Source organism: Mytilus trossulus, chromosome 2 (assembly GCF_036588685.1).
Source record: "Mytilus trossulus isolate FHL-02 chromosome 2, PNRI_Mtr1.1.1.hap1, whole genome shotgun sequence".
NCBI lineage: Eukaryota > Metazoa > Mollusca > Bivalvia > Mytilida > Mytilidae > Mytilus > Mytilus trossulus.
The window spans coordinates 103,374,825-103,398,024 of record NC_086374.1 but is presented as its reverse complement, the minus strand read 5'-3'; the positions used below and the strand labels follow the sequence as shown (position 1 = coordinate 103,398,024).

General features: G+C 31.1%; 1 protein-coding gene across 1 annotated transcript; it reads right to left on the bottom strand.

The window, feature by feature from the left end:
* Positions 1–1,757: 1,757 nt before the first annotated feature.
* LOC134708639 (uncharacterized) lies at positions 1,758–19,255 on the bottom strand. Its single transcript, XM_063569286.1, has 12 exons — positions 19,104–19,255; positions 18,325–18,443; positions 17,698–17,800; positions 16,106–16,223; positions 15,032–15,120; positions 14,146–14,267; positions 13,031–13,075; positions 11,475–11,642; positions 8,411–8,497; positions 6,925–6,960; positions 5,873–5,954; positions 1,758–2,480 (listed from the first exon to the last, which is right to left on the bottom strand). Exons 1-12 carry the CDS (start codon positions 19,253–19,255, stop codon positions 2,126–2,128), a joined length of 1,476 nt encoding a protein of 491 aa, XP_063425356.1. The 3' UTR covers positions 1,758–2,125.
* Positions 19,256–23,200: the final 3,945 nt, after the last annotated feature.

Here is a 23,200-nt window from a genome sequence, read left to right as displayed (position 1 = left end):
AAAGGTTACAGAGAAGTTGAAAAATGATATACATAAAAAATAAAATATGCATTCAAACTGCACAAAATTAAAAAAATTCGGATGGGATAACAAATTAAGGAATATATTATATATAGACTTTTATATTCAAGTGTAAAAGTTAAAATTGTATAAAATAGTGAAATAAAAAATCGCTTTCCCTCGGTTTAAGTTTGTTACCCCGATTTTGTTTTTTTGTCTATAGATTTATGAGTTTTGAACAGCGGTAGAATACTGTTGCCTTTATTTAGCAGACAGTTTGGTTGAGTTTTGTCAAAAAAGGCAAAACTCATCGCTGATAAATTAGACACTTCCAAGTGAATAATTCAACCTCATTAAATATTATTCATGTAACTTCAATTGAACCTCTTATATAACAGTTGGCACTCTTCGATGGTTAATTAGATGGCATCCAGATCAAAATCCACACGAAACACTGATACATAATTTCGAGTTAATGCATTTTATATTGTTAATTTTATACTTTTTTATTTGAAATACATTTAAATATGTTCTAAGTCAAAATGAAATATTGGGTCAAATCGGTAAACAGGAATCTGACAGCAAATGCCCCTTTAAAATTGAGTGTTGATATATTGTTTATTCAAAATCGTTTTAAATCCCTTTCCAATCAAAATCTACATAAAAATACAATTAGTTATACCGCACAATGTTTTCAGATTACATTTAGTTTTCGGACTTTGATCCAAGAACTACATAACATTACTTTTAAAGAATCTTTCAAAATAAAAAATAAAAACACTTTAGGTTAAGACAAACACACATGAGCATGAATACAGTGAAAACTCTAAGAATTAAAAACAGACCCAAGTAAATGTATATCCTGCAGTATATAGCTAACTTGTCATATTTGCCAAAACATATTGAAATAAAACGCCTTGGATTGCACAGTAAACCAATAGACCATATAAGACACACCATTAATGTAAAGTAAAATAACAAAAATACCGAGCTCCAATAAAAATTCATATAGGAAAGTACCTTATCAATGGCAATATTAAAAGCTCAAACATATCAAACAAACTGTCATATTCAGAATTTGTTTTCTCTCAATCGATTTATGACTTTGAAAAACTAAGGATTTTCTTATCCCAGGCATAGATTACCTTAGCCGTATTTGGCACAACTTTTTGGAATTTTGGATCCTCAATGCTCTTCAACTTTGTATTTGTTTGGTTTATAACTATTTTGATATGAGCGTCACTGATGAGTCTTATGTAGACGAAACGCGCGTCTGGCGTACTAAATTATAATCCTGGTACCTTTGATAACTATTTGAACATCGGTATATGATACTGTTGTATTTATTTGGTACAGCCGTTTACTTATGTAGATAATGGTGGATTAAACCTGATGTATAGCTATCTTAACCTATCACTTGTAGGACAGTCGCCAAAAAATTACATTATATTGATAACTTTGTCTGAACAAAACAAACAGACGTAATATGACACATTTTGAATAGGCTTCAGCAGCCAACATTGTGGTATTCTCTTAAACACTACAAAACAAACAAATATGCCAACAAAGAGTTATATATGCATAAAGCAAATGGAGAAACTAACTGTTACAGAGGGGGAGAAGGGGCAACACATGGCTTGAAAATGACACTGCAAGTATCAATAGTAAGTCAACTAAGTTACGTAAAAAGTATATACTTAACAAAATCAAAAACGTTGTTAAGTAATAAAATTTCTTTTATTAAAAATACAGCAACACTTTACAAAGCAACAACGAAGCCTGCATATTTTCACTTTTATTACTTAAAAGTGAGATGAGAATATTTACATACATGTTTTCAATATAGAACTTTGTATCTATTATAACGTACAAACATATTTACTACCTGACAAGTAAATAGCACCTTTTAAAACATTAACTAGCTGTAGGAATATCCTGCTGTAAATCGTCTTTTAATTATGCAGATGAAACAATGTTTAACTGACAATTGTCAAAAGCTAAAGTGTACAGCAATATAGATACATCACAATCTTAATGAATGTGCATTTCAATATGAGTATTCACGAATCGTATAGTAGCACTACAAAATGATAAAAAAATCAAAAAAATCACATGACAAATATATTCACATATCATTGTAGTTTGACTTTGTTGTACCATTTTGTGATCCAGGAGTTCTATCGATTGATTTGTATTGATTATCGTCTAAGTCAACGCAACCATAGTCAGCTGCTTGTTTCCCTGTACCACTGTTTGTTGTTTCCGTATGATCGTATGTGTCCTCGGGGACCTTGGTACAATGGTCATACAAGTTCTGGTTGTTGCTATTATTTGTTACAGGCTTTGATGATGTAGTATGATTGTATGTATTTTCAGTTGGATCTGGTTTTGAACCATTTTCTTTTGATTTGTCGTGAGGTAAAGCACCATTAGTCTTTTCTATTTTGGGATAAGATACTTCAAGTTCTTTCTCGTCTTTTCTATAAAAATAATTAGGGAAATTGATTTACGATAAACTCAATATGCCTAGGTAGCATAATCTAACATATAATGATAGACAGAAATGAGTAGTATATAAAGGAAATATAAACGTGGTCACATACATCTATCCACAGAATCATTATAACTTTACAGATTATTCAAAATGAGGCCATTTATATTGTGCTTACTATCTGTTTTTCTTTGATATGAAATCTGGTTGTCGTGTATAAGATAGTTACTCCGTCGATTATTGTAAAATATGTATATTGTCTACCACATAAGTAAAAGGTGTTTTTTTATTATAAATTGTCACTACACAAGTTTCTAAATGTATATGTGAATAGAATTATAACAGAAAATAAGAATGTGTCCGAAGTACACGGATGACCCATCTGCATTATTATTTTATAGGTTCAATTGACCCTGGGAATGGGATAAAATCTCTATCAACTAGAAAGATCATATCATAGGGAACATGTATACAAAGTTTCAAGTTGATCGGACTTCAACTTCATCAAAAACTACCTCGACCAAATACTTAAACCTTAAACGGGACGAACGGACAGACAGAAGAACGAACGAACAGACGGTCGCACAGACCAGAAAACATAAATGGAACATTAAAACCACCCAGACATACACAAAATAAGTATTATCAACGAACGGTAGAAGTATGGACAAGATATGTGTCACTTGTAGAGCATGCACTGCTCATCTTTATGAAACATCCGATTTTACCCTGAATAAAAATGCTTTAAAATTTTTAATCTATTTAAGGTAATGATATTTGGAAATAACCTTTACTTGTTGAAAGGGAAAACAATTTAAACAACTTGTGTACGATAAAAATTGAAATAAAACAAACACAGAATGCGCTTCGTAAATATAAATTTCAAAATTGTTGCTTCAATTTGTTGGAAAGTTATAATATTATCTCAAACAACCTCTTAACCAACGTTAGCTAAAAGGTGATTACATCGATGGCTAGATTTTAAATATAACTTTATCAATACATAACTCCATAAAAACATTATAATGAGAATGTTGGCTTGTTTTCATTATTATGTTCCACTGAACAAATGTTGTGTTTTGTGTACTTTATGTCTTCTTCTTAAACAATGGTGTTGTCAGTATATTTTCGATTTATGAGTTTAAACGTACCGTAGGTATCGTTCGCCCGCTTTAAATTGACATGCAAAGGTATTAAGACAAACAACATATAACTGCTCAAATCTGGGTCGTAAAGAAATTGTAAATGTATACAAAAAAAAAACGCGTATAGCTGACGGTTATGCTGTCATTTTTGTTTTATTGTTTCAGGAATGTGAGAATATAGTATTGAACAATTCTTCACATTACTGCATGATAAGAAGAGGATCTTCATCTAGTATATGAAAATTGATAAATGATAACCTTGATTATGTTTACAAATATAACAATTATGGTGACACCGGTAAAATGTTTATATTGTAACGTAATATCGTAATTAATATTAGTATTGTGAAGTACTCGTGCTACGGATAATCATAATACGCATGTTTTACCTGTAAAAATTCATCATAAAAATGAAAGCTCACGGATAAAGCGTCATGTTGATGAAAAAACTACTTAACAGTGATGTTCGTATCACTAGAATCCATAAAATTCCTTAATCATATATGATAAATGATACATTTTCCCCTTTTGACCTGTATAATGAACTAAAACTACTTTATGATGTATGATATGTCAAATGATCCCGACACCTAGTGGCCTGTATGACTTTTTGTTTGTTTCATGTATTAGCCTTTGCTTACACGCTTTACATTATCGTGATCATTGTCATGTACATTAAGGCTTAATTGGACATAAGTTATTTGTCGTGCTACCTTTAAATGGATACATTTCAATATATAATAAGTATTGATGATGATAATTTCGATGTAACAGCCTCTTTTGCCATGTATTATCTATATCTTTATCGAAAGTTGAAAATAACAAAAAAAATGTTTGATGCTATTTTGAATTTTGTTATTACATTAGTTGCAATAAATACATTGATTCCTTAGTCAAAATAAAACCAATTTCTTATGTAAAATAAACAAACTTTTTTTTTAAATACAACAGTAGGTTTTGTCAAAACATTCAATGAAGTAGCATAAAACAGAAAGTGGGTACGCGTTGAACAGTGGTGATAATTCATACATGTGCTGCGATTAATTCGCTAAACATACTATTCTGGCCGAGGTTTTACAAAATGACACAATCAAAAGTACATTATTATGTTATAGAATTAAATATATATGTTAGCCTTACTGGTCACAGGTCTATTCGTTCGACTTCACAAATATGTTATTTTGCACTGCACGAATTGTGGGTAGGTTTTGGTATGTCTTTCTACGACATTTCTATTGAGGGCAAGATTTGATATTTCTTTCTACGACTTATATCTTTAGAACAGGTATACGTATATCTTTCCACGACTAATGTCGTTAAGGCAGGTTTTGTTTTTCCATTCTACGACTAATATTTTAAGTAGGGGTTTTGTAATGCCTTTGTACGGCGTATGTTTTAGGTCAGATTTTTGTATGTTTTTTCGCTACATATGTCTATAAGACAGATTTTGATATGCTTTCCTATGACTTATTTCTTAAAGATCTATTTCTGCAACATACAACTCTAGAGCAGGTTTTGTAAACCTTTCTACGACTCATCTTTTTGGGCAGGTTTTGGTATGCTTTTCTACAATATATGTTTGTACGTCCTCGGTTAACTTCTACTTCGATTTCAGCATTGGTAGTATTTAAGTCTCAAATAATAAAAAAAAATGTAAAATGTGCTATAATTTTGGCAAATGACCTTTTATGAGCTATTACGACTAATATGAAAAGATTATAAGTGTAATGAGGTAAAATATTTTACCTTGAATCGTAGGGAAAAAAATCAAGCGGTCGAACATGTAACACAAATTCCAAAACCTGACGTAGTTACATCATTAAAAAGCAAACCATTTAATACAATTAAAAAGGTATTCATATTTGTTTGAATCATACCGTAAACATTTCGTGAGCCGTTTCTATTGTAAGCAGACCTCGTATTGAAACATTACTGTTTTTCGAATGGATATAAATTCGAAATTAAAGCTTAAAAGTACAGTGTTACTTTCAAATCTTCCTCTCCTACCTCGTTCACACACTTACACAAACTTGCAGAATGATCTCTTTCGTGTAGTATTACAGGTTGAATGTGTATTCTTACTATTTTATTCCTTGTTTGATGTCATATAAATTGGCAATAGTACATGTATCATTATGTCAACATATCTGAGGAACGCCATCGTAGTATAATAACATCCTGTATATTAACCAATATGGCATAATCTGAATATTTACCTGTTAATTAATGAACATACCTCTTTCTCCTTTTTAGCCACAGAACAAGAAACAGGATGACTAATATCGCAATAATAACCAGCAAAATAGACACAGCAACAACTGAAAAGTATAAAAAAAAGACAAATTTTGTAATGCATGTTAAATATTTCATCTCTCAAGAAATATGGCTGAATTCCTTATACGTAAATGCTATAAGATATTAGCTTCCTTTCGTTTATCTTTCTTAACTTAACTATGCCTTCTTCCCAATATGCAGTCGAAGCATATAGTTTTACTACATTGTGGTTTTTCCTCTTGTAATGTCATTAACATTACCCAGATCTTCTTTTTTGTTTTCAAGTCCCATTTTTGATTATATTTGACTGACCTGTCGACTTTTTGATCCCAGTGTCAATAATGAGTAGTATGTAGACGAAACGACTGTCTAGCGTACCAAATTATAAGCCTGTCACTATTGTGTTTTTTCAACTACTGAGTATACCCAATTGATGGTGGACTTGATTCTAATGATTCTATCTAAGCTTAGAAGTCAGCACCTGTGCCGATATAAAGGATGTAACATAGCAGTGTTTAGTTTTTTTGGAAAAGGGGGTCATTGCTGTTAAACGATCTTATTTTGATTATGTATATTGTTACACTGTTGTTACACTAACTAACGTCTTATAACAGTCCAAACTTTAAGTTCAAAGCATTTTATATGAAACTTATCATCAAAATCGTCTCTTTGTTTAAAAAATGTTGGTGATGTCCATTTCTGTCGTCCTTCAAAATATTCTGTTGGAACAGTTTTTTTGTAAGGGCAGAACCATGTTAATAAAGCTCACATAATGTGAACATGTAAAAGTGTAAGGTTCTAACTGATAAATGCAAACGTCATAGGACGAAGCAATATGTATGCTGCTGCTAGGAAAGAAATAGGAAGTTAACAATTGGAAATTTCCATCCATCCATCCATCCATCCATCCATCATGTCGAAGTTAGATGTTTAATCGACACACCTATGTGTTGGACAACTTATGGATTGTTCCAAAATTGTTTGATCGAAAATTGAAATAAACTGTATACATACCTGCAGGACTTGTCGGTGAATCTGACAGTGGAGCAGCTAGAATGATACAAAATTACAATTTTGTGTAGCCCTTTACTGATACATATAAACTGTATATAACGGCAAACAGTAGATGGGATAATTTGACTTTTCTGGTGTAATATGAAAAGACAGGATTGTTAATCAATTCTTTGAAATCAATACTACATGAAAAATATCTGCTTGAATTATAAAGTACCAAAGATGGAAAAACATGTGTCTTTACGACATAAAAAAGCCCTAATATGATATCATGTATAAAAACAAACAAATATGTCAACAGAGAAAAAACAATTAAAAAAACCAAAGCACATTAGCAAAACAAAAGACAATTAAAAACCAATTGTTCAGAGAACAATTGAAGGTCTTTCCACAAGTAAAGATCTATTTTGATATTGATATAGGAAAAATCAGTTAATAATGTTAGTTCCTATGGCTTTATGATGTATTTATATGAATTTAAAGCAAAGGTCAAAATCTAGAACGTCCTTTTAACCTATGACCTTGACCTCAATTTCAAGGTCACAAACCAAGGACCTCAAATCAAAAGACTACAGGTCTTATTTATATTTGGTTAATGAGTTATATCACTATACGTGTATTTCTAAATACAAGAGGGGGGAAAACTCCCTTTTACGTTCAACGTACCCTTGCAATCAAAATTTACGTGTAACGACATGTCACAACAAACAATTTAGTTAAAATAATTTGTCGTTATCTTATACAGTCTCTGGAAATAAGAGAGAATAAGCTAAATTCAAAAATTAGAATATGACCTTGACCTTTGACCTTGACCTAATTTTCTAAGTCAGGACCCAGGGGACTCAAATAAAAACATTCCAGGGTTATAAGGTTAACAGTTTATGAGTTAAAAAAACATACCGACAAATTTATTCCGTAGAGGTAGATAACTCCTATAAAATTTAATCGAATCGCTTCAATCCAAATTAGCCAAAAATTCCTGAGGATGTAACGAACAATTTGTAAAAGGAATTTTGTAGCTATCTTTTTTTTGTTACGAAGGAGATGCACACAGATGATAAACAGTGAATAGGGAGATAACTCTTACAAAGAAAATGGTTCCCCTTAGCAGGGTTAAATTTAAAAGCGTATAAACTATACGATACCATATTAGAAATATCTAAGCGACATATTGCGAAACAAACATTTATCGCAAGGACAAAATTTGGCGGAAAAAAAAAATAATAATAATAATCAGAACAAATACAATAGGTCTTTCCACAGAAAAGTGGAAAGATCTAATAATGCAAAAAATGAAGAACAAATATAAAATAGTGTTAAGTGTTTAGTTGTTGAGTCCCCTACATCATAAAAAACTAGCTTAATCAAAACTAAGTCCGATTAAGAAAAGGGAAGGCGTAAGGAATGATGCATAGATAAAAATAAAAGATAAAAAAAAACATAATGGTAGCCTTAAACTACAAACAATATTTATATATATAGTTACCTATTATACTGATGTTACACACGAAGGACCTCACTGCTTTACAGTCTCCAAAACTGTAACCAGTTGTAGAGACGAAAGGGCACAACTCTGAAATTGGAATGATTTAAATATAAAAATAGGCAGATGTGGTATGATTGCAATTAGTTAACAATCCACCTTGGTTTAAATGAAGTAAATGTCAGCAATTATAGGCAAAGTACGGCCTTCAACAATGTGAAAAACTTTTAAATTTATTAAATTATCCGGTGATTCTTTAGATTCATCAAGTTCATTCAGATATATATGATTTCATATAAGTATAAGCAAATACTTCGTATACTACATAAAAGTGTAAACATAACAAGTTACCATCAAAGAAATATCTTTATGCAATGAATTGCAATGCACCCTGGTATTTCACCGTGATGAATTTAAAACTCGTTTTCATCACATCTAGTTCCATATTCAAGATACAAAATAAATAAATAAATAAACCAGTAAGATGCACAAGACAAAGGATATACAAATAGTTCAAACAGTGATGAAAAGAAAAATAAATGGAAGAAGAGATATGATAAATACATGGAAATCCGTATTTCATGGTTAATATCCTTGTTGAACCTGAACATTGTGTGCGTCGATTCCGTCTTTTATGTTTTATTTTGAACAATTATGGTCCCCATTAAAACATTCTTTCAATGATAGAATGAGATTGGAACGTCCGTTCAGTACTGAAGCATCAAAAGTGTTCAATGTGTGGGATAATGAATGCTCTTTGATTGAAAAAGTGGCATTCTTAGTTTGATTATGCGGTTTCCTTATACTAGTTTTGACTATTGTACTAATTTTTATTTTTTATCTCTTTATTTTTTATTCGTTTGTTTCAAGGTAACTTGCAGAATATTAAGAATAGAGATGTAACACATAATACTTGCTAATACAAGGAGGAAAACAATTTAGATTGGAGTTGATAATGGAATAATAATATTTAACATTATGTTCTGAAAGTTCAGTTGGAGTTATCTCTCATGTATAAGTATTTGTATATGATGTACATGTATTGTTTGTCTTTAATTTAACATCTGAAATTTCATTAACTGTCAATTTAAGATTCTTGCAATTGTTATGCCTTTTGTTGCTTTTTGATTTATGGCAAACTAAAATTTACAATCTTATCAAAATTGAAGATATATATCATAAAGTATGTAGAGGGGATATAACTGAAGACTTATGAAGAACAAAAGAGTAATAATACATGAGGAATCAGAAGTTTACATGCATAACAGAGGATTCAATTTTATTCTTGAGATACAAATTTTCGTTATTTTCTTGGTGAAGGTATAAACATTTATAGGCTTTATACGAGTGAGAATTTGATATCGATTGATATCAAATTGAAATATTTAATTTAATTTCATCAACAACCAAAAAAAAAGTGCCATTGCGAGATTTTTTTCTATTTAGATATCATAAAGATAGTTGATATCAAGTGATATCTAATTTGTATAAGTTTATAAACCTGTTTTTCTTATGATTAACACTCTCATTGTGTTTATTTGTAAATCCGGCGACTTGTTGATCTAGAATTTTGCACAAACCAGCATGACGTCTTAATATTTAAGTCCTTATCCGGAATCAAACGTTTATGTGAGATATCTTCAGTCTTTTGTAGGTTTCAGAATGTAACATTTGTCAAAAAGAAGATTTAAAAATATGAATAATTTTTTATATTAAATTTAGAAATCACATAAATCGCTTGCTATTGAAGAAATGTACATCGTCGTAACCTTTGAAAGTTATAAATGAACAAACGGATAGCCAATGGAAATGTCGTAATTTAGTTTCATGATGCTGGATAAGCTAATAAAATTAACGTAGTTTTTGTATCATTTCTGCATATCATGCTTCGTTATACAAGAAATATCTCTTTAATCAAAAAATATATGACAGCCACTTATAATTATTGATACGCGAAAATTCTGAAATTATAATTCTTGCACAGTTGTTTACACAAGTTGTCTTTAATTTTTTGTAAATCATCATGATGCGTTAAATAAAGGCAACAGTAGTATACCGCTGTTCAAAACTCATAAATCCATGGACAAAAAACCAAAATCGGGGTAACAAACTAAAACCGAGGGAAACGCATTAAATATCAGAGGAGAACAACGACACAACACCGAAACGCAACACACACAGGAACGGACCAAGCAACAGACAAAACACCACGAGAATAACAAATATAACATCAAAACCAAATACATGAATTTGGGATAGACATACCATCAATGGTTCATAAAATCGTTTAAAATTCCCGGGTCTATAAAAAAAAACTTGTCTTAAAATACGAAAATTTGTATCCGCTAGAATAGATATATCCACATTTGCAACCAACCATACGATCCAATAACATAGTCATCTAATTCATCACTATCTGTTCGAGCTTTGGTTGATGGCACAGTAGTCGGAACAGCTATACAGAAGACAACATATGGTCACTGTCATTTTAGTAGGACTTATAACGTGAGAATTACCAGATTTTATCTGAGACAGTTATGGCATTGAAAATGTTTTGGGTTAAAAAAAACAAACAATATTCTCTGCAATTCAAAAAATTTGGTTTTTGACTTAAAATATGAGCATTTAGTACCTACAAACTACATAATTATGTTGTTTAAATCATTAATCAGGATAATAAAACAGTTAATAAAATAAAATCTGCATTTTATATCGTCCGGGTTTTTTTTTGCATTTATTTGCAAGAAAAAAAGGATCTCGTCTCCAAAACATTATTTATGGCAATATTTCTGAATATTGAGTAAATTATCTCCAGAAAGATGTCACATTTTATCCTAAGTTTAAGAATATCATTTTATTATTTGTCTACAAACCAAGCAATGCTCAATAGAAATAAATCCAAGAGTGGTATTATATATATGTTCAATATTTTATTACAATATTCATATAAAAAATATAAAAAGTCAGCCTTACATTTCTGTAGAGGACTGATAAGCGAAACTGCATGAAACCGATGTATCAAATATTTTAATGCGGTTATTAAATAATTAAAATAGATCGTGTTTACCTGTTGTGATCGAACTGTTTTTAATAGATCCTGCGATCCATGCGTCACTGTCAAATTGAAATGTTTCATTCCTCGATGCTAGTAAACCTCCTCTAGCGGAACAAACAGCCTCTGCATCATACCATGTCCTTCTTTCTGCGTGGTATTCAAGGTTTCCATACAATTGTTCTGTGGATATTATGCATTGTATGATTTTATTTTACACATAATGATAACTGCTAGTAGGAAACTACACAGAGACTAATATGCATTTCGAACATGTAAAATAAGAGAGTTCCCGACACACTGTGAACTAAATTATATACGTTATTTTTAAAATCATGAATAGTTGATTATATAATTAGATAAATTATATGACTGCTTAAACAAGATGATGTAAATGCGATTGTTTTTATCTGTGTAAGTTAGGTATACGTCGTTATGTTTTTAAAATCTCGTGATATAAAATCCTTGATTGATATTTTCCACTTTTATTTGTTGAAGTACAGAAAGTAAAGACATGCTTTTCAAAAGGTGTTGCTTGTTTAAACATGGTAATTTTTATATTCTCGCAACCTTCATCTATAAACAAAAGAGAAAGTTCTAAATTATATTTATAATTGTTAAATGAAAATTTCAGACGTGATTGATTTTACTCTATTTAAAATGAAGAAAATTGCGTTTTAAAAATTATAATTATACCGTTCCAGGTAATAACCGTTATTTAAAAGAAGAGAAAAATATGCCGGCATTTTTGCACAAATTCTTTAGTTGTAGTTTTTTTTATCAATTATAAAGAAGTGAAAGATTGTTTAACCAGTCATATCTATATTTATATGTTAATGTATATTTTACGAACAAAGGAGGAGCAACAATAAAGATATCTAGTTTCGTGCAATTATATATCTGGACAAATACAATGATGTTATGAGTAAATACAAACCAAACGGCAAAGTCTGAAAATTGACCTTTTAGCTATATTATCGATAGCATAAGAAAGTAAAATTACAGGACTCCAATACAATTCATTACTGAACGTCCCTTATCATAAGGCAAAATCAAAAACATATACACATAAAACGAAAAGGAAACCTCAATCACATTCCTGGCTTGGTACATGCATTTAGCAATGTAGAAATAGTTGAAAAGCCAAACAAAAATAAAGTTGAAGAGCAAAAATTCCAAAAACGTTGTGCGAAATACGTCTAGGATAAGTTATGCCTGGGATGAGAAAATCCTTAGTATTTCGAATAGTTCATTGGTATGTATTGCTAGTTATTTATATGCAGTGAATGGTGCATGAAATACTAATTATCTTATTAAGATAAGCAATCTGCCATGAAATAGATATTATTTCATGAAATAAAATTTCTAATAAAAAAATAACTATTCTAGATCATATGTCCTCTGGGACAAACAAAGGGTAAATGGTATTATAGACAGGAACATAAAGGATGATTTTTTGTATAGGGAAACATTTGTATGTTGACAGAATTATATATAGAATATACAAACATATAACAGAATGAAACTTTGTCAGAAAAGTTCAAGCTAAGAAAATATTTGATGCGACAAACCGTAAAGTTGTTTTACTTCGATAAGGTCATTTCCGTTTGCCATGTCTTAAAAGCAAAATTCAGTATTAATAAATGATGAAAACAAATTATTAATTGAGATTAAATGTTGTGGTAATTTCTTATTAATGTATATCCGACCTTTCCTACTTATCGTACAATTTGTTATACCTCAGATTGTAAAAGCAATATCTACTTAGCAAATGATAACTTCACCGTTAGAATTGAACAGAATATAGTAACAATTAAAAAAAATGATGGCTTGGCTAATAATGTTGATGCCATCTCCCCCATCGCTTATGATATGCAGGGTCAATAACACGCTGCCTACTGCTTGGTAGAGGCGGTTTTATTTTGAAGTTTTCAAAAGTTTTTATTCAAATAATGATAGGAAGAATCTTACATAAGCGTTGTCTAATCGTTTTGTAAACAGGACAAGGTCCATGTTTTACTATGGGAAACCCTTGAAAATCAGATGATGTGGTCAATGACAGTAAACGCTGAAGATTCTGAAAATGTTTCATTTAAATCTATTTTTTAAGTTTAGGAGGAGATCCAAATTGCTAAAGCTCGCATCGAACAGACAAATGAACAGGTTAAACGTTAACCCTTCAACACTTGAATGAACCTAATCAGCTATATTGCGTGTTTTCAGTCTATAAAATACATTGAAAATAAGATAACATACAACCAAATCATTTTCTGATTCTTGATTTGATCATAACGTTCAAGAAAGATACCTATAACTAAAGTTTATTATACAGATATTAACAACTAAACCCTATTATGGGAAATTGTACTCAGATATTCACGCCCTGAATTAAGATAACACAAACGAAATATATTATACTTAATCTTACCACACCAAAAAAAGAAGAAAAAAATATCTTGTTTACGAACAGTTGAATATTTTTCCCAATGTACTGAAAATTATACTTCCTAAGTAAAAGCAAAATAGTTTTGTAATATGTAGAAAGCTAAATTTCTGAGGTAAAACCAAAGGAATACCATAAGAAATATGGAAACTACAAAAACATAGGGTGAATAAATATATTGCTTAGCTGAAATCTTTCCCATAATATCGTTTTCTATTTATTCTATCAGATACCAATACATACCAGCTTTCATTTCGCATATAATGTTACCATTTCTAGTATCACATGAAGTTGATTTCCAAGATTGTGTCCAATTGTTACTTCCAGGGTTAATATATGCGCATTCATTTTGCTGCCGACGTAACCTGTTATAATAAAGTAATATAAAGCATTTGATAAAATTATAAGGAATAAGAGAAACTTAAAAAAAAAGGAACAGTGTTTTTAGCAAAACAATTTGTGAATTAAGATGATTTCAACTTCGTACTTTATTTGGCCTTTTAAACTTTTTTGGATTCGGGCGTCACTGATGAGTCTTTTGTAGACGAAACGCGCGTTTAGCGTATATACAAAATTAAGTCCTGGTATTTATGATGAGTTTATTTACTACTACTTTACACTAGGTGTATATAGAGAAGTTACCAATCCAGGCAGCTTTAGGAAATTGGATGTCTTTGCTATGTTCTCCCTATCTTGTTTTATTTTCCTTTATACGTATCTACATCACTGGTGCTGTTTTTCATTAAATTCATTCACCTTTTTCTTTTATTTTGTCTCCAATATAATATAAATAAAGGACACAGTTGTATACGTTTTCCAATAGTCATAAATCGATTTAACGAAAACAAATCCGGGTCACAAACCAAAACTGAGGGAAACACATCAACTATAAGAGATAATCAGTTGTGCAATAGTTGATACACTTGATTATTAATATGTTATCATTTCGTTTTACGTCAGCTTAAATGTGTACCGGTTTAATTGGAACTCCCAGTGCATTGTCTTTTTAACGTTACAAAATCCAGTTCTTTTTATAAGAAAACCCAAAATACACATAATTTGAATGAATTTTAAATTCAGATAATTTTTTTTCAAAATAAGCATATAAAGTACGGTTTGAAATACTTACAGAGTAGCTGAACCAGTTTCTTGCCAGAATCCATCAACTAAAACAGACCCATTAGTCCAAATCCACTGATTATTGAAACGGTCATCAGCCTGAAAAAGTTAACTTACTTATTGCGATTATGACAATAAATGTTGTCAAGAGATACCAAACAAAAATTTATGTTACCATAATAAAAATTATTGATGAAAAGCACATCTTTTTATCTGTTAAATTAATACTGTAATTGTACTTTAACCAAAACTGTCTTCCACATGTTTTGTTCCGAATATGAAAGTACAAAGACAAGTTTTGTTTTGGCAATTATAGCCAATTTTACGGTAACAATTGAAAAACTGTGAAGTACTATCCTATGGGCACGATGCTGAACTCGTAACGATACACTTTATATTTTTGATAATTGAATTATCCCTACATTTGTTAGTTCGAGCGCCACTTATGAGTCTGTTTGGCATACTGAATTGTTAGCCTGGTTGATCTTTGATTTTTCATATCATGTCTTCAACAAAGATATAAATAATATGTTTGTCGCCAACCTTGCTTCAAGCTAAAGATTTTGCAAATTGCTTGTAGAATATTAGTTATTTAGCGTGAATAAAACATAAAGTTAAGTTTGATGCTTTAAAAAAATTTACCGTAAATAATTTTTAAAAATCGACATTATAATTCCAACAGTCTGTTACCTTTAAAATTTAATTGCCATCGAATTAATTCGATCTCGATTTAACCAGTTTACAGTGATTTGCATGAAAGAGGAAGGAAAGATACCAGAGGAATAGTCAAACTCATAGATCAAAAATAACTTGACAAAAAAATAATAGATGCATGCATTTCCATTCACATTTTTATTTACTTCTGAATTTATAGTATGCCAACCTGTAATAAACTGTATTATACTTTGTGAAAATTACAAATAATATCCACCCCGAAACAAAACAAAAGATCTTGACACGGCTTGAGAAGAAAGAAAAAATGCCATTTTCTGTAATTTAAAAATTATTTGATTTCATTGCCAATTTCATCAAGTTACATATATACGAATGAACTGCATTAACCTGCATCAGTATCTGAACTTACGGAATGAAGGCCAATCCATAATTTCTGTCCATTATTTTGTACGAAGTCATATAGTGCAAATTGTTCGTTTGTCGACATGGGACTGGCAACAGTAGCGTTCATTGTTTTGCAATACAGCCTTAAAGAAAGAAACATGCAAATAATAATATATACGTGATCATAATAAAAAATCATAATTGAAAACCAAATTCCTACCCCTAGAATATAATACCTAAGCTGTATTTAGCAAAACCTTTTTGCCTTTCAAACCTTTATTGAGTCTTTTGTAGAAGAAAAGTGCGTCTGATGTACACATTCTATCATGATATCTATGATGAAGTTATTTACATATAGTCTATGCCGAAGCATAATTATGTTTGTGAGAATGTCCCAATAAATAACAATGAATGGAGTACTCAATGTATAAGTTTAGGTTTGCTAATGAAGCATGTTCGCCATAAAATACGAGTCATTTAATAATTTCATGTAGAAACAAAATAGTTCAACAGGCTTTCAGACACGTATATGTGACCTGTTATATAATGTTTTTCACTTATTTTAACAACTATTTTTTCTGTTTTTAGTTTGCAGCATTCTTTTTCGATTAAATGGCCCATCAGGCAAAGGCAAACCTAAAATCGTCATCATAAAGATATGTTGTAAACAGCACATGTAAAAAAAATAAAACATAATCAAACAAGTGCACAATTGGATAGCATTGAGGAAATAAAATTCTTAAAGGTTTTGCAAGATAAGATAAGTTATGATAATCTATTCTAAAAAGTAAAATCACAAAAATACTGAACTCAGAGGAAAATCAATTTGGAAAGTCCATAATCACATGGCAAAATCAAAAAAACAAAAAACAAAACGCATCAAAAACGAATGGACAAGAACTGTCATATTCCTGACTTGGTACAGGCATTTTCAAATGTAGAAAATGGTGGATTAAACATGGTTCTATAGCGCTAACCCTCTCACTTTAATAACAGTCTCATCAAATTCCGTTACATTTACATGATGCGTTAAATAAACAGTCACAATCAATAAAATAGTCAAAATATGGGAACATCAGTCATCATCGTATAACAATTTAACAGGACACAACAACATCTACTATCTACGAACACATGGATTGATTTGAGTGTCTGACGTCAGAAAAATTATATACGTCACATAAATTTGTCGTTCAATGTGCATACAATAGTTATCAAAAGTACCTGGATTATAAACAATTTTAAATTTTACATAGGCAATGAGCGCAGACAGGGTTAAAAAATCAAAAGTATGTAAGAATAAATTACAGAAATCAAACTAGTCCAAAAGTTATACATATAATTTATGAGGTAAAGGGTAGTAAAATATGTTTATTTTGATAAGTTCAATATTTTGTAAACAGTTTATTTATAATTTTGACTATGTCAATAATACTTCATGTTAACACAGAAGTGCTGTCTATCTCGCTGGTGAACTTTACTTGGATTTGTAATTTGAAGAAACCTTTCCAGATAATCTAAAAGTAACTTTAAGGTGTCCATTCTATCGAAAAACATACTTATAGCAATTCATATAAAAACTTCTTTATTATCAATTAACATTAGTCCATGTCTTACTTTGCTTGCTTCCAACTACCTTTCTGCCCATGACCTGTTACTTTATAACATTTGTCGCCATATGATTGCCAATCGTCCGCTGAATTACATCTGATTTGCATTCCTAGAATAGATACATAGAAATTATACGAATTTAATCTTCTTGTGAGGTATTTATTTTCTGTTTAAAATAAACATTAGCTTAAACATTTGATAAGTAAAACGATTTTTTTTGGTTTACATTCAAGTTGTAATAATGCTCATGATAATTAAAATAAAGCATGTAATCAACGCTGAATTTTGCAATCGTATCTTACGGGATCAGATTCAAAACATAGTGTAACAGTATTTGCACCTCCATTCAGATTAGATGCTTGGTCCCTAAAAAAAGTCCCGTATGTCCTTGAAACTCTACTGACTAATTGACAAAAAAAATAATAAAACGTTACATTATAACTCTCTGAAATGATAACAGAACATATCAAACCGAATATATAACATAAGAGTATACAAGCAAGTGACTATTAGAAGATCTTGCCATTTATATTGCGAGAATGGTAAGCCGTTGCTAAAAATGTGTGTATAATATTTATATATATGTGTAGCAACAATGTTACAAAAAGACACATTTCTATGTCATATAATTACCAGCTCGGCGCTGACACAGTACACCATTTAATGTATGACATTCGGCCACCAGCATTCCAGTTCTACTATCAAACTTTATGCAATTATGTCCTCCTATTAAAACCTTTTTAGCAAGCATACTGAAACAAAAGGAATATAATTAAATGAAATGAGATTTCAAACATTACCATAATAAAAGCAACTAAACAGATCGAGACTGACCTATACAGTACCGAGACTGACATATACAGTACCTTTGATAAAAAACAGTTTTGGCATTGATACAATTTACGATGTTCTGTTGATATATTTACAACATATAAATTTAAAAAAAATAGATGGCTAAAAACTGGCATACACGAACACCATCATACAGCTCTAGTTAACGGTGGGTGATGGCTAAAAACTGGGCTACACGAACACCATCATACAGCCCTAGTTAACGGTGGGTGATGGCTAAAAACTGGGCTACACGAACACCATCATACAGCCCTAGTTAACGGTGGGTGATACACATGAGGACTTAAAGTCTGACAGCTGCGGTACCAATCTGTTCTAATGCAATGGTTATTGTTGGTTGTTTTTGGTTTGTTCTACATTAACTGTCTAATAGTTATTAGTATTCTGTTTGAGAGACAGTCCACATACATACATTATACACCATCCAATCGTGGAAAAGACAATTCAATCGTACTAATGATTTTTAATGTAAAACTAATTCTACAACAATATTAGCCGTATGACCATGCTTTTATAACTAGGTATTTAAAGTATTGAAGATAAGAATAGTAAGTACTTACAGAACATTGCTATGAACTGTTGAATTATCGGCCCATTTCCAGTCCTCTCCAACAAGATGTAATCCAACCCAGAATGAGAATCCCTTTACTAATAATCCAGCATAGGTTTTAACTTCATCCTGTAATTTCAACAACATAAAAATCGATGACATTTCGAACATTTTAATTGACTAGTGAAATTAGCTTCAAATTAACGAGTTACATTGAAAAGTAGAGCAGTGGACATATTAGATGTTACTAGGTGTGTGTCTGGTTTGTCAGACACTAATTTCAAGTTTGTTTTTTTTTTTTTTTTTATAATCGTTTACATTTGTTTTAGGCGGTATTAAAATAAGAAATATGACTGCCTTTGAGACAATGAGATTAATATCCGACAACGAATAGTGGACGAGAGTGAAAACAACTAGAGGGGACTTCATATGGTATTAAAAAAAGGAAAACGCTGACCGTATGGTCATCTATAAACAATGATTTCGAAAAAATGATAAACAATTCAAATAGGGAAACTAACTGCTTGACCAAGGCTTAAACAACGAAAACTCATTTATGCCCCCATAATGGTGGACAGAAACGAACGTCACTTACTGAGTTACAGGCCCATGAGTTTAAAGTGTGGCGGGATTTAACACCCTTGTGTTACAGCACATAATAAGATAAAAGTAACAGTTATAAAGAGCTGGATTTATTAGGTTGGTACTAAACACAAAGGTTTGAAAGAAATGAGTAGGTCCGGTAAGACCTCTTTTTGGCCCCAAAATATAGCTGTTTTACAAAATTGTTAAACAGTAAACTTTTAGTTATTTATTGGACAGTAGAATGCTTCTGCTACATAAATATGGGCTGTTTGACAATACATTGCACATATATCGTGTACTAGCACCATTAAGTCATGCTTAATCACTGAAATCTTCACAATTCTAGCATTTTAGTTGAATTTTAGACGGTTTTCGTGTAAAACGAAAGTGGCCGCATTCGTGTTCATCCTTAATATTTAAATGTAAGTTGTATTTGATGATAATACATACCATATATAAAGGTTGAGAATGAACACGGATACGGCCACTTTCATTTTTGACAAAAACCATATGAAAAGGGACATTTTTCGGCATATTTTGTAGATTTTGCACATTTGAGCTTGAATCGGATCGTTTTTAATGACAAAATCAGTTAAAATCTTGAACATAAACTAATAGAATCAAATAAAATAGACACTTAAGTGTTTAAAAAGTGGTCGGAATCTTTCCTTAGATGAACCTGAAATTTGAGGCCAAAATCGGTCCTTACCGGACCTACTCTTTTAAGCATTAGTGTCTCTTGTTTAATTAAAACATTTATAATTTGTCAATTTACTTGTAGAAAATAAACAACAGAAACACGTTATATCTACATAATACTAAATTAGAGTGAAAGAAGAAATTTAGATGTTTTAAGTAAAGATATATATATAATTACAACACCCACGTCACATCAAATAAGTAGATTACCCTAAGGACGCTGACCAAGACATGTACATGACATTTCATAAATATAGATGTTCATTCGTGTATCTAACATGAATTAACGTAAAACATACCTTAAATTTTCAGTTCAAGATGATTATGACAACATACAATATCATATATAACTAACATGTTTTTAATCATCTGTGTATGAAATAAAATTGTAAACGAGTCTAAATTGAAAACTACGTTCAAACCTGTGATTGCGTTGGATACAAACCGCAATTTTTATACGTGTGCATGAAAAACAAATTTCGTTTTAGAAGGGTCTAAATACAGCACAAACAGCATTTTCCAAAAGACCAAAAAAGTGAAAAAGTATATTTAAACAAAACGCATTTAACTAACAGGTCAAACAACTGATGTTCTTTAACCCTGCTGACTGCCATTGACGATTGCCAAATAAAATTGATCACAAGATATAACAAAATGGATATTAATATGAATTTAATACTCTGCAGAAAATTATAAAATTGTGATTTACTTTTTTAATCAACATAAAACGGATATTCATGATATTACAACGGGTTGTAGATGCAATCCCCTTACTTTATCAATGAACGTGGTATACTAAGGGACGACATCAAAAGACCGATGTAGGATAAAAAACTTAAATCTTATAGTTTGGTTTTTTTGTTTTTTCTTTTGGGGGGGGGGGGGGGTGGGGTTCTACAAGTTTTGTATATCTTAAATCGATTTTTACGGTAAATCAATTTTTCCCAAATTAAGTTAAGAGGGGGTAGGGGTCAGTGGAAAAACTATGTGAATTAAGTTTTTTTTATCCTACATTGAACTTTTAATGTCATCCCTAAAATACTTGGGTATTATCAAAATGTTGTGGAAATATGTCAATAGAAAGCTGAATACCACATGTGTGCCAATTGTAAGAATTTCAAGAACTTACAGGTTCACAGCTGCTAATTATGATGTATAATCAATAAATATAAAAAAAAAGTTATTCGTGTTACAATTAGTCAAATTCTACTTTTAAAGGACATAGGGTAAGGGAATAAACAAGAAGAAGACAATTTACTTCATGTCCTTTAGTTCATAAGTCTTAAACCTTATGGTAGCTTTGTAACCATGAAAGGCACCGGTATGCTTAATGACATATTCAGAGAAAAGGAACAAATGCTATTTTGAAGACGTTATTAGTAGTGAATTTAAAGTGGAAGTGACTCAAGCATTGCAATAAAAACGGACACTCACAGACAATTACATCCACGGAACATCAGTCTTATTTAAATAATATGAACAGTCAATTGGATCAGTTTCTACTGAAATGAATAATAAGATTTAATAACAATCACAAGATTTATCCTTAAGAAAATCATCCTGAAGGACAACATCTTCAATAAAACAAAAACTAAATAATGAATAGCACAAAGAGGATGAACTTACCTGTTGTTGGACACTGTCAAATTTTGCTAGATCTGCCTCTTGTGTTTGACACCAGTGTCGTCCATCCTCCCAAGTCTTTGTAGCATAATTATATCTAGTACGGTAACAATGTGATCCAATCTTAATCCAGTGCAGTGGACATCTTGGATCTATAAGTGATATCAGTAATCGCAATTTTATCCATAAGTTTCTAACACTTATTTCAATAACTATCGTATTATCACGAGTTTACGATTTTTTGTCATTTAAATCATGAAGAGGTATATGGATGTTATATTCAAAAATTAAACTTGTTATGCAAGACTAAGAATTATGTGGTAGCAGTGTAGCGGGTTTGCATTTTGATATCTTTATAACTTTATACAAGATATGAATACTGAACGAAAATTTCGCCACAACTGAAGAAACTACTAATATATTAACAGGATATAATGGCTTTTTTTTTATTACCAGTGGCGGATCGAGACAAAGGGGGGGGGGGGGGGGGGGAGTCAGGGATCTGGGGGGGGACACTTCCTTTTTTTTGGACGATCAATGAATTTGAATGTGTAAAAACGGTTAAACCCCTTTTTTTCCTTTGAATCCCACCTTTTTTTTAAATGGCTGGATCCGCCCCTGGTTACAATAACCATGAATACGTAACACTGCTTTAAGATATTTTGTGGACTTTCGTGTATAAGTAAAATCATATGAAGATGATTTATCCGAATATGCTGTCTTCATTTGCATATTTACTCAAAACGAATTTGAACTTGATACATGTATAAGAAAGAATATACAGAACTTTCAGTAAATAATCAAGCTGATTAATGATTAAATATACACAAGCACCACGTGGTGAAAGAGTTTAAATGTCAAAATCATGATAATTTTTACAAACGTCCGTACAGTTGTCCGTGCAGTATAGTCAATTCCTGATCAATATAAAAAAGAAGATGTGGTATGATTGCCAAAGAGACATCTTTATAGCTTTATAGCTTGTTGTTCGGTGTGAGCCAAGGCTCCGTGTTGAAGGCCGTACTTTAACCTATAATGGTTTACTTTTTAAATTGTTATTTGGATGGAGAGTTGTCTCATTGGCACTCACACCACATCTTCCTATATCTATCTGTCCACATAAGACCAAAATGACACAAACATTACTGAACAACTATAGGTAACCGTACGACTTTCAACAATGAGCAAAGCCCACACCGC

What these genes read in the sequence shown, in the direction of transcription:
- LOC134708639 (XM_063569286.1), bottom strand. Translation starts at nt 19,255, where the DNA reads ATGTCATCGATTTTTATGTTGTTGAAATTACAGGATGAAGTTAAAACC. An exon ending in GAAACTGGTTCAGCTACTCT is followed by an intron (nt 14,268 to 15,031) that starts GTAAGTATTTCA and finishes TTATTATAACAG; the next exon opens with GTTACGTCGGCAGCAAAATG. An exon ending in AAACAGTTCGATCACAACAG is followed by an intron (nt 8,498 to 11,474) that starts GTAAACACGATC and finishes TTCCAATTTCAG; the next exon opens with AGTTGTGCCCTTTCGTCTCT.